The sequence below is a fragment of the Thermobia domestica genome, chromosome 13, assembly GCF_964235325.1.
Source record: "Thermobia domestica chromosome 13, izTheDome1.hap1.1, whole genome shotgun sequence".
NCBI classification, from domain to species: domain Eukaryota; kingdom Metazoa; phylum Arthropoda; class Insecta; order Zygentoma; family Lepismatidae; genus Thermobia; species Thermobia domestica.
In genome coordinates, this window is record NC_137466.1 from 86,472,511 (window position 1) to 86,490,444 (window position 17,934).

Here is a 17,934-nt window from a genome sequence, read left to right on the forward strand (position 1 = left end):
AGCTTATGTTCTTTATCTTAATGTTGTTTACATATACGCTGTCATCTGTTGAGTTATGTTAAAGCTGTTGAGGTAAAAATCACGAGATTTATCTATATTTGTATTGCTATTAAAAATGCACTGCAGTTGCGAGTGAAGTTTACTTCATTCTTCATCACTTATTTGATCTTCTCCTCACGTGTCTATATTCTCGGTTTGTTTGTGTTAAACACCTTTGCATTTTCCATTCCCTTTTCTCTGGAAATAAATAAAAATAAGAGGCAGAAAATTAAATGTGAATATGCCAACTTTCCTTAAGAAAAAATAAGGTCGGGACAGTGTTGGCACCCCCTCCCATTGGAGACGACTACACGTAAGGCGAGTCGTTGAAAACAATGTAAATAATCAGCTGAATAACACGAACCTGAATGAATACGGCACCTTATTATTATTATTATTATTATTATTATTATTATTATTATTATTATTATTATTATTATTATTATTATTATTTTCCCACCCATTGCTCACCACTAAGTATGAGCAATATATGCAACAATTTCAAACCAAAACAACTGGGATTTATTTAATATAAACAACATTTAGAGAGAAAACTATATATATATATATATATATATATATATATATATATATTATCACAAATGAGTGCATAACATTGGGAAGGAATTAATGACAAAAAGTATGGTCAATTACTAAATCCTTAGATATTGCCAAATCTTATTCTTTGGCTATCATAATACAAAGTCTTTGGCCCAGTAAAATATTAACTAACTTTGAAAATCGATAAATCGGGACAAGATGCGTCCCAACGAGTGTCCGGTCGGGACGCGGGACAAATAAATCAGAAATCGGCACAGTCCCGACAGAATCGGGACGGTTCCCGATGATGTTTGTATCTTGGAAATATGTATACAAGCCACCGATGCTACTTAGGTTAGAAAATATAGATCAGTGATCAAAAGTTGGCCTTTTGTTCTGTCACTCATTTAGGATGAGATAAAGTTGAATTGAGCAATTATCTACTCAGCTTTCGCAGCAAAACACGTTCTAAAAACATTAGCTTAATTACACTTCTGCGACATTTGTGAACAACAGCAAAATAAAGTTGTCTTCGTTAATACTTAACCTAGTTTAAAGTTAATAACAGAAAACTGGTCACATAACGAAGATATTACTTTTAGCTGTTGTTAATTTTGAAAGAAGAGGTTGGTAAGGAAAACAACAATCAACCTTCCTTTTGTTATTCTCATTATCTATTTTATCTTCAGGAACTTCCAACAACCTCCTGCTGGGCAAAAAAAAAAAAAAAAAAAAAAAAGATGGTTCATTGGCTGTAGCACGCGACAAATTGGAGGAAATTCAAGGGCGAAAGCTAGTCATTTTAAAAGCTCATATTTAAGATAAAGTAAAAGGAAGATGGACCTAGCATTATATCTAAAGATAAGACTCCTTACTTTATGTGCTCAAACAAAATTCTTCGCTTTGCCCTTTTAACAATATAAGGGGTCCTTGAAATTATTTTGCAACAAATAAAGGTTTGGTCTGCAGGACTAGGGACAGTTGTATTCGAATAACAACAAAATTACATAATAAATATGCGTAAACTATTACAGAACAGAATAACAATATGTTGAGTCATTCTAGGTCTAAACACAGTCATAAAATAAATAAATGACAGAAAAATTAATAGCAAGTCTTATCCAGGAATATGGGCCACTAGCTAGCTTGTTACAGATTACAGATTTAGATAAACAATTAGTAAATAGTTGAACTATAAATAACGACCATTTATTTTTAGAAGAAAACAAAGTGGAGGAAACAAAGCGATACCGGTACTCATTTTCCTCTTGAAAGCCTTGAATTGTGTATGAAGCCAGAAAACAATGCATAGTACTGTGCTATGAACCTTAGCTATTCACCTACACATTTTTTTTTTCTCGCAGGAATTCTGGGAAGTGTTTACATGAACTGAAGTCATAGCTTAGTGGCCGGACGCCCAGATTTACTGAAGCGCTACATTGCTTCCAATTTTACACCAGCAAATGTTGTCTAACAGATTAGGTTTTATTCGCAATATACCACATCACGTAATATAAACGTTGCTACTTACAACAATTGTCATGTTCGCGAGAGACTTAGCACAACATAGATAGAGCAATGGCGCCATGCTGCTGGTTTGTATAACTCTCAACAAACAAAACCAGTGACTTGATTTGAATCTAATATGCATTAGGAAGTAGATGGGTAACTAGGTATGCAGATGTTCGAATTTTACGTCACATATGCTCATTATTTATTCATATCTACAAGTGATAACTTGATTATGTTATTTCCAACCGATGGATAAATAAACATTTTATTTTAGTGTACATTTCGAATTGGGAAGTCAGGAATCGAATGGTCATTCAAACTTAAAAGGTCCGTAGTCAGAACACAAACACAGGGGGCTAGGGAGGATTACTTGAGTTCAAATTACATTCATAATTTCTTACGACATATATGCTATTATTATAAAATACGATTTTTCTTAATAGAAACATTGAAACACGTTGAAAAATTACATAATTGAATGTGATTTTCAGATTCTGAAAATTGATTATAAAATGAATACATAGTTCTACGAAGTGAACATCAAGCATGCTTACCCGCAGAGGACAAAACCATTATAGGAACTTCCACGGAAAGAAAAAAGAAATAAATAGGGCCTACCGGACCAACCAGATTAGCGCGATACGTAAATGAAATACTTTTTCAGACAAAACACATTTTGGATATTATTATTATTATTATTATTATTATTATTATTATTATTATTATTATTATTATTATTATTATTAAGTATTCTGCCTTTTGGAAGGTCCTGGGACTAATGAGTTTTTTCTCTTTTCTTCTTAATTTTCAGTTTGGGCCTGGAAATGTTTCTCGATTTTCAGCTTACTCCCAATATTTTCTTCTATTTTTCAAATCATCGATCACTTGTGTTCTTCTTCCTATTCCTCGCTTTCCTTTCATCTTTCCTTCTATGACTGTATGAAGAAGACAATTTCTTCGCAAGATGTGTCCAATCCAATTGGCCTTTCTACGAAGAATGGTGGCTAGAATCGTCCTCTTTTTTTTCTTCTTTAAAACATCTTCGTTTGTTATTCTTTCTGTATATTTTATCTTCTCCATCTTCCTCTGACACCACATTTTGAAGCTCTCTAAATCATTGGCGTCTCTGGCATGTAAAATTTGTGGGGGGGGGGGGGACATCAAAGGAAATGATCTAACTGCTAGTATCTCAGCGGAATGTTAGATTATGTCACTTATGAATATTGGGGGGACGCGTCCCCCCGCCAGAGACGCCCATGCTCTAAATATTTCTTCTCTAACTTCAGTAATGTCCAAGTCTCTGCACTTGACCAATTTCTTCTTTAGTCTAATATTAAAGCTGCTAGTTAAGAGTGACCTTTTCTTGTTGAATGCTTCTTTGGCTACGGCAATTTTCGACCTGATCTCTTTGGTGCAGTAAGCGTCTTTCGTCAAAATACTTCCCAGATATTTTAAATGATCGACCTCTTCAAATACTCTTTGTTCTACTCCTACCCGCAAGGGAGCATTTCCACTGGATATTTTCACGAATTCCGATTTTTCGATGTTGATTTCCATTCCATGTCGTTTTCCAGTGTGAACTATTTTGTCAATCATCTCCTGTAGTATTTCTTCGGTTCCATCTATAATAAACTGTATCATCTACATACCTGATGTTGTTAATGATCTGGGCTCCAATCTTGAAGTCTCCAATTTCCATTAATGCTTCCTTCGTTAAATATTCACTGTAAATGTTGAATAATTGGAGCGACATACTACATCCTTGACAGACTCCTCCTCCAATCTTTATCTCCACACTATTGGTTTCTCCTTCATTCAAGTGCAACTTGACTCCTTTTCTCGTGTACAGGTTGCGAATGAGCCGTCGGTCTCTCCAGTTGACCCCAATTTCTTAAAGTGTTTGCAGAAGTTTCGTCCAATTGACCCTGTTGAAAGCTTTTTTGCCAGTTCATGAAGCACAAACACAACTCTTCCTTTATGTCCAGAACTCGTTCTGAGATATAATTATCAACCCAATGGCATCTCTGGTGCCTTTTTCCTTCCGGAATTCAAATTGGTCTTCGTTCAACATCTTTACTATCTTACTTTCCAACCGTCTGTTCAGTATGAGCGCAATAATCTTTCCAGTGTAGGAAATAAGGCTAATTGTTCTGTGGTCACTGCACTTCTTTGCTTCCTTTTACTTGAGTAATGCAGTCACTATAACATTAAGAAAATTCTTTGTCTACTCTCTATTGAGGTAGATCTTGTTAATAAGTGTAGTCAGAACTTTCATTGCATTGTCTCCTAATGCCTTGAGCAAATCTGCTGGTATGTGTTGTCTACAGTGGCCTTCCTCCTTCGCATGTCCTTGATGGTTTGTACTACTTCACTTTCAGCACACTGGGTCCTTTTCCTTCATCATCCACTTCTTCCTCTGCTTCGGTCGTAATATCGTTGGGACGGTTCTTCTGGTCATACAGATCTTTAATGTATTCCTCCCAAAGTCTAAAAATTCTTTGATGGTCATTAACTACATGAACTTGTTGATCTTCAATTCCAAACATGTGTATGCATTTGTTAGCTTTCCCTCCTAATTATTATGCTTTCTGATACATCAGATCACATCTGTTGAAGTTCCATTCTTTCTTCACATGTCTATTCTACGTATTTTTCTTTGGCTTTATCGGTCTCTCTTCTCAATTCATTATCTAGCCTTCTGTATTCTTTGATGTCCGTGGTTCTGGCCCTTCTGAGTTTGCCCATCTTCTCAAGCATCGCTTCAGATATCCATGGTTTTCTTGGTGCTCATTCCATCTTGCCAATGTTATGGTTGAGTGTGTCAAGTAAACTCTGTTTAACTTTCCTCCAACTATTTTCTACATCACTAAATACATCTGCTCTTCAGCGATGCATGGAAAATGAAATAAAATGATTTTTTTTTTTAGTTTAATGTTTATGCCCTTAAGGCTAAGGGAGGATGATTAAGGCAAGTGAATTGGTGGAATGAAAATGTGAAAGGAAACGGGAGTACCCAGAGAAAACTCACGAATACAATGTTCTTCACTACAAACTTACTTGGTAGGAGGATCGAACCTCGCTCACCAGAGGCAAACGCTCTACCAATGAGCCAACGTGCCCCCAGCAATACGAGAAATCGTTGCCAAGAAAATAAGGACAGAATCGTTCATAATATCAAAGCAATCGAGTTAAAATAAATAAATAAAACAAAAAATAAAAACTATCTCTGTCATTTTTTCTAGGAGAAACAATGGATCGGAAATACTGAACTTTTAAATTGAGTTCTATATTCGTCCCCACAACAAATCCACAAAAATTCATAACTAATTTTTAAATATATATATATAGTATATTTTTGAATCCAAGACGACTCGAATTTTTTTTTTTAAAAAAAACAAAGGATTAAATAAAATACATTTACAGTTCATACTGGATATTTTCTCAACTATAAAACCATACTAAAAATCAAATCAAATACACGTCTTCATCATCTTCATTACTAAAGAAGGTCCACTCAGTCCAAGTTTGCACTCAATCTGTAAATTTTCAAGGATAAGCGGTAGGCAAGAAAGAGGGTAAAGTTAGAGCTTAATGAAAGATAGTAAATGTATTTAGGGAAGAAAAATGTCACAACATGTATCATGAAAGCAAATAACACATACTTTTGGGAACGAAATTACGGAGAAAAAAAAAAACTTGTCTTGGACTCAGATATGTACAGTATTTATCTTCACAAACAACAGAAAGTTCAGGGGTGCCTGAGTCCTTTTGTATACCCCTTAGCCAGAGTTCCATTTGAAGCAGCTGATTTCATTTCGTATAGTCTCGGTAAACTCCAAACGTATTGGTCTTCTCCATTTTCAAAACGGTAAATACCGGAGCAGTACGTACATTGAAATTCTATAAAAAGGAATAATAATCATTGCATATTTAATATCCACAAGGAAAATACTCGTAAAGACTTAAACGTGCTATTTTATCAAAATGTTTTATGTAGACGTATATAAACACATATAAATAAATGGAAAGACTTAAATTGATTGCGCAAATGAATAAGAACAGTCATTTTAAAGTTGCTGAGGATGCATAGATGAACAATCAGCGCTCTTGCTTTGCATTCAGAAGGTTCTAGTTCGAATCTAGCCGACAATCCTAAAAGGATATTTCATGTGTTCTTCCTCGGTCTCATCAAATGAATGCTGAGGTGTTACTTTTTAATATAAGCCCTGACAGCTTCTTTCCAAAATTCTATCACGCATACTTCTTCTCAGGATGCATTTAAAAGTATGTAAATGAATAAATTCTACAATATTAATAGCCTGTAACGAAAAACATGTTCAAATATGTGTTAAAATTATTCGAATACTCGTTATTTGAATAATTTGTCTGCTGTTATTTCAATATCCGAATATTTATTTTCAATATTCGAACAATTATGCGCATAGTTATTCGTTATCCGAAAGATTGTTTCAGTAATTATTCACTATCCGAATAATTATTCGAATAACGAATATTTGAAGAATCCATTATTCGAATCACGAATATTCGAAGAATACATTATTCGAATCACGAATATTCGAAGAATACATTATTCGAATTACGAATATTCGAAGAATCAATTATTCGAATAACGAATATTCGAAGAATACATTATTCGAATAACGTATGTTCGAAGAATTCATTATTCGCATAACAAATATTCGAAGAATCCATTATTCGAATAACAAATATTCGAAGAATCCATTATTCGAATAAAGAATGTTCGAAGAATCCATTATTCGAATAACGAATGTTCGAAGAATCCATTATCCGAATAACGAATGTTCGAAGAATCCATTATTCGGATATTAGAATAACGAATTATTCGAATTTACAGCATTAGTGGGAATTATCATGAGTTTCTGAGAAAAATATCTTTTGTTAAACAAAAATTGATGGTATACGATAACCATGCTACCTGTTAGGATAAATCTGATCCTGAAATATATAGTCATAAAGCTTTTCATTATGATCCTAGCAAGATGATAGTATACAGTATAGTTAAGGAGATATAATGATATTATTGACTCTTAAACTTTAATTATTGTTTAACTGTATTATCCAAAGATGACACTATATCGGTCGATGAATATATCGAACTAAACAAAATGACATGCGAAACAAAATTCTCATGTACAGTTTTAGAGAAAATAGTCAAAAAACGAGTTTTGTTGATGCTTAAAAAGAAGAAGTTTGTTGCCAAATAGTAATTGATATTTTTTATTCTGCTGCGACAGATGCCTTGTTTATGTACTGTGTGTACCAAAGAAATACACTGTTAACCACCAGATTGTATCTGTTGTTGTTTTGTCTTCTCCTCCTAACGACGACACACACGTTTCTAATAATGGCCCCATAGGAGGCCTTAATAGATTTTTCTTCTTTTTAAAAAACACGTAACATAAAATTAACCACAAAAAGTGAAAATGAAAACCATTCTTGATTTAACCTTTCACGATAAAGATTGTCTATTTCATAAAGTGAAACTGTAAAACTCGGTTTCAAGAATAAATGGATCCAAGGGATACAGAGGATTGTTCACGATGGAAGCAGTCAATTTTGAATCACCTGGTTACTAGATTCACTCTCTCCGTTACTGATTGCGTTCGATATGATAGTCAAGGGATCGAACAATCGCCTGGCAGCGTAGTTTCCACTGCAGCAAACTCCTATGCAGAATGGGAAGTGAAATGTCTCGCCATACCACTTTGGGCAATTTTTCGAAGATCCTGCAACGTACGAGCAAATATCTGTTTAAGTACTTACAGTAATCCATTAATGAGGTGTAATGAGATTTCATAGGAATGGATGAAAATGAACCCGTCTCTTCTGCCTTTCTTGCGTAGAACGCCTGGGATGACCGAACGGTATGATTAAGGACGTCACCGTATGGGTGGGGAATGATACAGAAAGTTCATCACGTTATTCTGGAAGTAAGCTGTGTTGACTTTGGTGTTGCAAGACTTGAAGACACTTGGGCAACGTTCTCCAACTGCAATATCTCGTCACGATCACAAATCCCATGGAAAACTTTTTCCTGCACTCCAGTACAAAGAGTCAGAACAGCTCTTATGGTCTGGTGGACGGTAGAAAATCGATAAAAAACTTTGTTGGTCCCATCTTGGTAGAGACACCTCTCATCCAGGGTATATACACATTTCCACGTGTCGCTGCAAGATATGTTTCATACAGTCTTCTAAAATTTGTGAACTTCTCCTTAGTGTGCGCTCTGTCGAGGTAGTATCCACGCTTCCAATGCGAGGTTCTTCTGGATGATGTTGGATGTTGTTCCTTTTGAGACATAGTGTCGTATGATTAAACTTCTCTGCGTTGGGAGATTGTCCTGTATGATGATTTTAGATTTTCACCGGAAGGGAATTTCAATACCCAGGAGGTGAAAGTAGTATTTCGAAAATAGGCCTACTGGTAATCCAATTTGTGCACTATCGGAGATATGCTCCGTGGAAATTTCGTAGATCCGGTAGGGAGGGTCATTACTCTCTGTATCACTGCTGTCATAATGGCGGGCTGGGGTTTCGAGTGGGATGGGATCGTATTCTCCTCACAATTTCCGGCCGACCATGTACCGTACAGTGATGCTAACTTGAAACGCTGTAAAATCCGATCTCGTGAGGCAAAAATCCCATTTTGCATCTTAATTTCCCACGCTGTATTAATACTAATACTAATATGTGAAAATGAGACTTGTAGGGATGGGCACGAATCGAGCTAAAACTCGACTCGACTCGAATTCAAAGGCAATTTTCTCGAGTCGAGTTCCGAGCCGAGTCACTGTTTTGAGGTCGAGTTTCGAGTCGAGTCGAGTTTAAAAATTGGCTCTCTCGTTTAGCTCGTTTTAACTCGTTTTGAAATCATTGCCTGCTTAGACCTGAAAGCGAAAGCTATGGGAAATGTAAGCAGTAATGTGGAATATTTCTAGTGTTGCTTACGAGGTGAGACACTGCTCGCATCTCGTCTCGTCTCGATTAACAGGGCGACAATGGATTTTTATAACGAGACAGCCTCAAATGTCATATATACTGTAGTCATAAGTATGTGCTGTAGTTCTCACCACCAAGGCTGAGACCTGCCCGGTAGAAGTTTTGAGCCTAAGCAGAAGCCCAACCCGTGTAGGGGTGTTAACCGGTTTAGCTCGATTCAACTGAGAGAACAGCTCGAGCCGGCTTGATTGAGATGAGGCACTGACATGGCTCAGGTGAGCCGCCGCCTCGAACCGGCTCGGTTGGGGTGAGCCATCAGCTCGGTTTATTTCGGCTCGTGTCGGTTTGGGTGGGTGAGCTGTTGGCTCGGCTCGATAGGGAATGAGCTGTTAGCCGAACCGCTCGAGCCGTTGAGAACACTAAACCCGGACCAAGCAGTTTTGAACATGTGTGGCCGGCACCCTCTAACTTTTAACGATTTTTGGTTCGAGCCCGGATACTTGCTCCTCTGGAACTCAAGCCCAGAACCTTGTGAACGATGTCTTTGCCTCCTAGACTTCACGACTACCGAGGTCAGCAGTCAACTAGTTTTTAGCATTCAGATACAAACCACCTATCTTTCATGTTTATACACGGTGTTGTTATAATAATAATAATAATAATAATAATAATAATAATAATAATAATAATAATAATAATAATAATAATAATAATAATAATATAATTATATTGTCTATGTAGGATACTTGAAGAAAGTACTTGAAACTACACACAGCATTTGGCTCGATTTGGCTCGACTCGACTTGAAACTCGAGTCGAATTGGATGAAATTTTTCAAGCCGAGTTCTCGAGTCGAGCTCAAAGATGTCTGTTTCGAGTCGAGTCGAGTTTCAATGAAAACTCGCTCGAAATGCTCTTGCCCATCCCTAATATAGAGACTTGTGTATGTCACATGTTACTCTTTTCGATCTCTGGGTAAATTATCAATAAATTTCAATCTTCTACATTTATAAAATAGTTCGTCAATAACTATTTTCCTTAATCGAGAACAAATATATATATATTTTTTATGTTGTTAGGAATGCAGCCCACATCTTTGTACCATCATTTTATACTGGGCCGAATGATACTGGAAAAGTTTTGTTCTTCCCACATGTCGCGTACGTCCGAGAAGTTGGCCCCCCCCATTGAAGCACTTATGATCTCTTCTAGTGCAATCGTTAGTGCTTCGTTAGTGCTTCTTAGAAAACCAACTCCCAACATTAGTGCTTCAAGAGTTTGGACGCTAGAAGCAAAAAACTTTGGGGGGGGGGCAACTTCACGTTAGCCCCCCCCCAGAAAGCACTAACAATTAAACCTAGTGGAATCGTTAGTGCATCGTTAGTGCTTCCAGAAAACACGAATAGTTTCGTTAGTGCTTCACAATTAGTGTGGCTATAGCCAGTTATATGTCACGAAATTCCCATAAGGAATACATGGGGAATTTTTAATTGGCTCAAATTTCCAAGAAATTCAAAAGCGCTAATGGCCTCTTCTAGTGCAATCGTTAGTGCTTCGTTAGTGCTTCTTAGAAAACCAACTCCCAACATTAGTGCTTCAATAGTTTGGACGCTAGAAGCAAAAAACTTTGGGGGGGGGCCAACTTCACGTTAGCCCCCCCCAGAAAGCACTAACGATTAAACGTAGTGGAATCGTTAGTGCATCGTTAGTGCTTCCAGAAAACACGAATAGTTTCGTTAGTGCTTCACAATTAGTGTGGCTATAGCCAGTTATATGTCACGAAATTCCCATAAGGAATACATGGGGAATTTTTAATTGGCTCAAATTCCCAACAAATTCAAAAGCGCTAATGACCTCTTCTAGTGCAATCGTTAGTGCTTCGTTAGTGCTTCTTAGAAAACCAACTCCCAACATTAGTGCTTCAAGAGTTTGGACGCTAGAAGTAAAAAACTTTGGAGGGCCAACTTCACGTTAGCCCCACCCCCCCAGAAAGCACTAACGATTAAACGTAGTGGAATCGTTAGTGCATCGTTAGTACTTCCAGAAAACACGAATAGTTTCGTTAGTGCTTCACAATTAGTGTGGCTATAGCCAGTTATATGTCACGAAATTCCCATAAGGAATACATGGGGAATTTTTAATTGGCTCAAATTCCCAACAAATTCAAAAGCGCTAATGACCTCTTCTAGTGCAATCGTTAGTGCTTCGTTAGTGCTTCTCAGAAAACCAACTCCCAACATTAGTGCTTCAAGAGTTTGGACGCTAGAAGCAAAAAAAAACCTGTGGGGTGGGGCCAACTTCACGTTAGCCCCCCCAGAAAGCACTAACGATTAAACGTAGTGCAATCGTTAGTGCATCATTAGTGCTTCTAGATAACACTAATGTTTTCGTTAGTGCTTTATTATTAGTGTAGATATGGCAAATTGTGTGTGACGAAAGTCACGTAAGATAAACATTGGGAATTTTTTATTGGGTCAAATTCCCACCAAATTCAAATGCGCTAACCATATCTTCTAGTGCAATCGTTAGTGCTTCTTAGAACACCAACTCCCAATATTAGTGCTTCAATAGTTTGGACGCTAGAAGCAAAAAATTTTAGGGGGCAACTTAACTTTAGCTCCTCCTCAGAAAGCACTAACGATTAAACATAGTGCAATCGTTAGTGGATCGTTAGTGCTTCCAGAAAACACTAATGTTTTCGTTAGTGCTTCACTATTAATTTGGCTTTGGCGAATTACATGTCACGAAACGCCTGTAAGGAATACATGCGGAATTTTTCATTGGGACAAATTCCCGCCAAATTCTAAAACGCTAATGATATCTTTTAGTGCAATCGTTAGTGCTTTGTTAGTGCTTCTTAGAACACCAAATCGAAACATTAGTGCTGCAATAGTTGGGACGCAAGAAGGAAAAAACTTTTGGAGTGCAACTTCACGTTAGCCCCCCAGGTAACACTAACGATTAAACCTGGTGCAATCGTTAGTGCATCGTTAGTGCTTCCAGAAAACACTAATGGTTTTGTTTTGCTTTACTATTAGTGTAGATGTGCCCACTTATATGTCACAAAGATGTCCAAACTCACGAGGTCGGCGCTCACGAGTTCGAAACTTACGCTAACTCGACCTCAACCTCACGAAGTGAGCGTGAGATAAGGCTGGTGATGTGAGCGTGAGGTTGAGTAAGCTCTAGGTGAGACGGGTGAGGTGAGCGTGAGGTCAGACTGGTGATGTGAGCGTGAGGTCAGACTGATGATGCGAACGTGAGGTTGAGTGAGCGTGAGGTCAGGCTGGTTATTTGAGCGTGAGGTCAGGCTGGTGATGTGAGCGTAATGTTGTGTGAGCATTAGGTCGAAATGAGTTTGTGAGTTCAGGTCGAAATTAATTTTTTGAGCGTGAGCTTGAGTGAGGTTAGGTCAAAGTGGTCACCTCTGTTTACGAAACTCCCATAAACACATGGGGAATATTTCACTGGGACTAATTCCCGACAAACTCAAAAGAGCTAATGATATCTTTAATACAATCTTTAGTGCTTCGTTAGTGTTTCCTAGAGCAGTGACTCTTAACACTAGTGCTGCAATAGTTGGTCACTGAAAGCAAAAAAGTTTCATAGACAAACGTGAAGTTAGCCCCCCAGAAAGCACTAACAATCAAACCTAGTGCAATTGATAATACATTGTTGGTGGTACTAGAAAACACTAATAGTCTCGTTAGTGCTTCATTATTAGTGACGAAACTCACGTAAGAAAAACATTGGGAATTTTTCGTTGAGTTAAACTTCCGCTAAATTCAAAAGCACTAATGATCTCTTCTAGTGCAATCGTTAATACTTCTTAGAGCACGAAATCTGAACATTAATGCTTCATTAGTTTGGATGCTAGGAGTAAAAAAAAAAAAAAAAAAAAAAAAAAAAATTCCTTGAATTTTTTTTTTTTTTTTTTTTTTGCTTTTAGAGACCAAACTATTGCAGCACTAGTGCTAAGAGTCACTACTGTAGGAAGCACTAACGAAGCACTACAGATTGTATTAAAGATATCATTAGCTCTTTTGAGTTTGTCGGGAATTAGTCCCAGTGAAATATTCCCCATGTGTTTATGGGAGTTTCGTAAACAGAGGTGACCACTTTGACCTAACCTCACTCAAGCTCACGCTCAAAAAATTAATTTCGACCTGAACTCACAAACTCATTTCGACCTCACGCTCACATCACCAGCCTGACCTCACGCTCACTCAACCTCACGTTCGCATCATCAGTCTGACCTCACGCTCACATCACCAGTCTGACCTCACGCTCACATCACCCGTCTCACCCAGAGCTCACTCAACCTCACGCTCACATCACCAGTCTTATCTCACGCTCACTTCGTGAGGTTGAGGTCGAGTTAGCGTAAGTTTCGAACTCGTGAGCGCCGACCTCGTGAGTTTGGACATATTTGTAACATATAAGTGGGCACATCTATACTAATAGTAAAGCAAAACAAAACCATTAATGTTTTCTGGAAGCACTAACAATGGCACTAGGTTTAATCGTTAGTGTTTCCTGGGGGGCTAACGTGAAGTTGCACCCCAAAAGTTTTTTCCTTCTAGCGTCCCAACTATTGCAGCACTAATGTTTCGACTTGGTGTTCTAAGAAGCACTAACAAAGCACTAACGATTGCACTAAAAGATATCATTAGCGTTTTAGAATTTGGCGGGAATCTGTCCCAATGAAAGATTCCGCATGTATTCCTTACAGGCGTTTCGTGACATGTAATTCGCCAAAGCCAAATTAATAGTGAAGCACTAACGAAAACATTAGTGTTTTCTGGAAGCACTAACGATCCACTAACGATTGCACTATGTTTAATCGTTAGCGCTTTCTGAGGGGGAGCTAAAGTTAAGTTGCCCCCTAAAGTTTTTTGCTTCTAGCGTCCAAACTATTGAAGCACTAATATTGGGAGTTGGTGTTCTAAGAAGCACTAACGATTGCACTAGAAGATATCGTTAGCGCATTTGAATTTGGTGGGAATTTGACCCAATAAAAAATTCCCAATGTTTATCTTACGTGACTTTCGTCACACACAATTTGCCATATCTACACTAATAATAAAGCACTAACGAAAACATTAGTGTTTTCTAGAAGCACTAATGATGCACTAACGATTGCACTAGGTTTAATCGTTAGTGCTTTCTGGGGAGGCTAACGTGAAGTTGGCCCCACCCCACAGGTTTTTTTTTTTTTTTTTTTGCTTCTAGCGTCCAAACTCTTGAAGCACTAATGTTGGGAGTTGGTTTTCTGAGAAGCACTAACGAAGCACTAACGATTGCACTAGAAGAGGTCATTAGCGCTTTTGAATTTGTTGGGAATTTGAGCCAATTAAAAATTCCCCATGTATTCCTTATGGGAATTTCGTGACATATAACTGGCTATAGCCACACTAATTGTGAAGCACTAACGAAACTATTCGTGTTTTCTGGAAGCACTAACGATGCACTAACGATTCCACTACGTTTAATCGTTAATGCTTTCTGGGGGGGCTAACGTGAAGTTGGCCCCCCCCAAAGTTTTTTGCTTCTAGCGTCCAAACTATTGAAGCACTAATGTTGGGAGTTGATTTTCTAAGAAGCACTAACGAGGCACTAACGATTGCACTAGAAGAGGTCATTAGCGCTTTTGAATTTGTTGGGAATTTGAGCCAATTAAAAATTCCCCATGTATTCCTTATGGGAATTTCGTGACATATAACTGGCTATAGCCACACTAATTGTGAAGCACTAACGAAACTATTCGTGTTTTCTGGAAGCACTAACGATGCACTAACGATTCCACTAGATTTAATCGTTAGTGCTTTCTGGGGGGGGGCTAACGTGAAGTTGGCTCCCCCAAAAGTTTTTTGCTTCTAGCGTCCAAACTCTTGAAGCACTAATGTTGGGAGTTGGTCTTCTAAGAAGCACTAACGAAGCACTAACGATTGCACTAGAAGAGATCATTAGTGCTTCAATGGGGGGGGGGGGCCAACTTCTCGGACGTATGTCGCGTGGAACGTTTGCAAATTGATTGTCTCTCGTTTGATATTTTACTTTCTTTCATTGTTTTTTCTTCTTTCTTCAAATAACAGAGCACAAATTTCGTTTCTTGGTACTTGATTTTTAAGAATCATATATGATTAAGTTACACCTCATAGCATGGGTTTGCTGATGAAAAAAAAAAAAAAAAAACCTTCGGACTGAAAGTTGGCAACAGTGACAACGTTGACAAAATTATTGATGACTCTTTATGCCTATTTCGCCCTCGTTGTGAATTTCGTTGGCATGGATTATACATATAGGGGAAAATCTCAAATATCTTTCCAATTTCTACGAAAATTCCCTTTATTCTATTTCGAGTAATTAACGTCAAAAATCCCACAAAATGGAAATTTCCCACAGGTTGGTATCACTGGTACTGCACAGCCTGTTGGGCACATCGTCGGATGATGATACCCATACCAACATTGCTGACGATTAAATCCTCTTCTTTGCACCGCTTCATTATTGCTGAGTGACTATAATTGGTGGTAAAAAAAATCCACAAAAGTGAACTCTTCCCAGAAGGCTGTCACTTCTAGCTTCATCGTTCCTCGAATCGTAACCAACTTATCCTGTTATCAAGAACAGGTCCCAGTGTAGTCAGCAATGTTTCGAAAGGCAAGTGAAACTCGACTATTACCGTCGTGAACAACCTTCCAGTAGTAACTAATAGTTACAATTTACGTTAATTTAAAGAGAAATTCTACAAACTCAAGTGAAAAAAGTGAAATTGCTTATGTTTGAGATATACTCAAAGTAAAATATTGATGTAATATAGGCCCTATATATATGTGTGTGCGCAGTTAAGCAAATTGAATTTACGATAGGATCAGGGCTACCACCAAACGCTGTCTTTTACTTGGGTTTGTCCTCTTTCTCGAGCCTAAAAAATGGTCAGAGTGGGATTTCAAGAAAATGGGTACATGTTTTTTGTTTAAAGATATGCAGAACTGTTTCAACTTTAAGATTTGTAATATTCGTATATTTGTAAATAATTGTTAAAGTTAATATTACTGCAATGTTCAGTTTCCAAGGAAATACAACCCATCCAATTGTAAGTGTAAGAGAAAAAACTTCATATTTCCATAATCTAATGTAAAAGTTTAGTTGTGTGAATTATATTTTCACGCTATATTATTAAGAGGTTTGTAGAGTGATATAAGCTTATTGAGAAATCTAAAATAAATAAATAAATAAATAAATAAAAGTAGTATAATTTATATTTTCTCGCTATGCTATCAAGAAATTTGTTGATTAATATAAATCTTTTCGTGAAATCTAAAAAGACCCCCCCTTTTTTTAGTCTGTCATATGATAACTCCATGATAGAATATTATTACCCCTAAAATCCCCTGCTTTAAAAAGTGAAGGAATATTTAAACGTGACTTTGTTAACGTTTATTGTGTTCATGCTATCTTTAACATTTTCTTTAAAAGTGTCTTTAAAAAATAATTTATTACACATATTTTTTTTTCAGATCTGCAGAGTGCCCTTCACTGGCACAATCTCTTAATTTAAGCAACACAGAGATAATTGAAAGGCTAACAGATCCTTGTCGTTATGATAAGTGGTCGAGGCCAGGTATTTTCAATGGACCACTGCAAGTTACAGCCAGAGTATACGTTTATTTCATCGGATCTATTGAGGCTCAGAGTCTGGTAAGTAGATCTTTCAGTGGATAGTAAATACGTACATCTTCTACTAGAAAGACGTTTAAAAGTAATTGCTCCCCAAACTTCGTGAGAATTATCAATTTGACCAACACTATAGCCAGGAAACATTGGAAAACGTTATTGGGTTAAATATAAAAAAAAAATTATTAGAGAAATTAAAAATGTAAGTCTTTCCTATGTAAAACTGAGACTTTTTGAAAGTTCTGGAACTCAATATCTCTTCTCCTGGGTATTATTGCAGCAATGTATTGTAATATGCAATATTTGATTAGTGAGTTGTGGTAATCCAATGGTACACTCTTAGGAAACTACTTATTTACCAATTAAATGTTTCAGAAAGGTACGCATGAAACCTAACGAATAAATAATAAAAAAATACGAAACGAAAGGTAGCCTATATTAAAAATAAAAAGTTGCTCTGTGATAAAAGCGCTCAGCACTGGTGAGACGGTTCCCTGGTACGATTCTAGGCTATATGAATTTGTAATGGATAACATCGTGTTCATAAGTTACCTCGGGGTTCTCTCGTTTCCTCCCACATTCTCACTCCACCATTACTTTAATAATCTTCACTTTCATTGGCCTAACCGTCCGTTTCCTTTAGCCTAAAGGCTATAATCATGGAATATTCAATTATTTTTTTTAAAAAAAGATACAGTCTCTTTGTCTAAAGAAAAACACTAAAAATAATTACAATTTAAAAAAGTAAAAAGTCAATCAGATTTATTATTTTAATCTTATAAATAACGGGGAAAAAGTAGTATCAAAATTTCGGTAAACACCATAGTTTACAAAGAATGTCAGTTTCGTGATAGTTATTTTTTATATATAATTTCTTTTTCTAGCCGAAAGAAAGCAAACTAAAAATCATTATATAATATCAGAAGTTGAAAATGTTCTTATCAAGCATTTTCTTCACTTAGTATTATTATTGTTTTACCATATACCATATACCATAGATTAATTTCCATATACTATCATTACAGTACGGTGAATTGCCAAGAAATTAAATTTTCCCAGGCAAGGTATATAAAACAGACATTTGAATGATCAATTGTTATATGAATCACAATAAAATTCAAGAGTAATACAAAAAGCACACAATGAAACTGTTAAGCGTAAGGTACTTTATAGTCAATTATTT

The 17,934-nt window shown here is 36.8% G+C and overlaps 1 protein-coding gene across 1 annotated transcript in view; it reads left to right on the forward strand.

The window, feature by feature from the left end:
• LOC145668295 (pH-sensitive chloride channel 2-like) overlaps positions 1 to 17,934 on the forward strand; it is an 88,558-nt gene that overhangs the window by 22,713 nt on the left and 47,911 nt on the right. Inside the window, exon 2 of the mRNA XM_081736021.1 lies at positions 16,595 to 16,775. Coding sequence (XP_081592147.1) covers positions 16,595 to 16,775 — 181 coding nt within the window. The remainder of the gene's footprint in view (positions 1 to 16,594; positions 16,776 to 17,934) is intronic.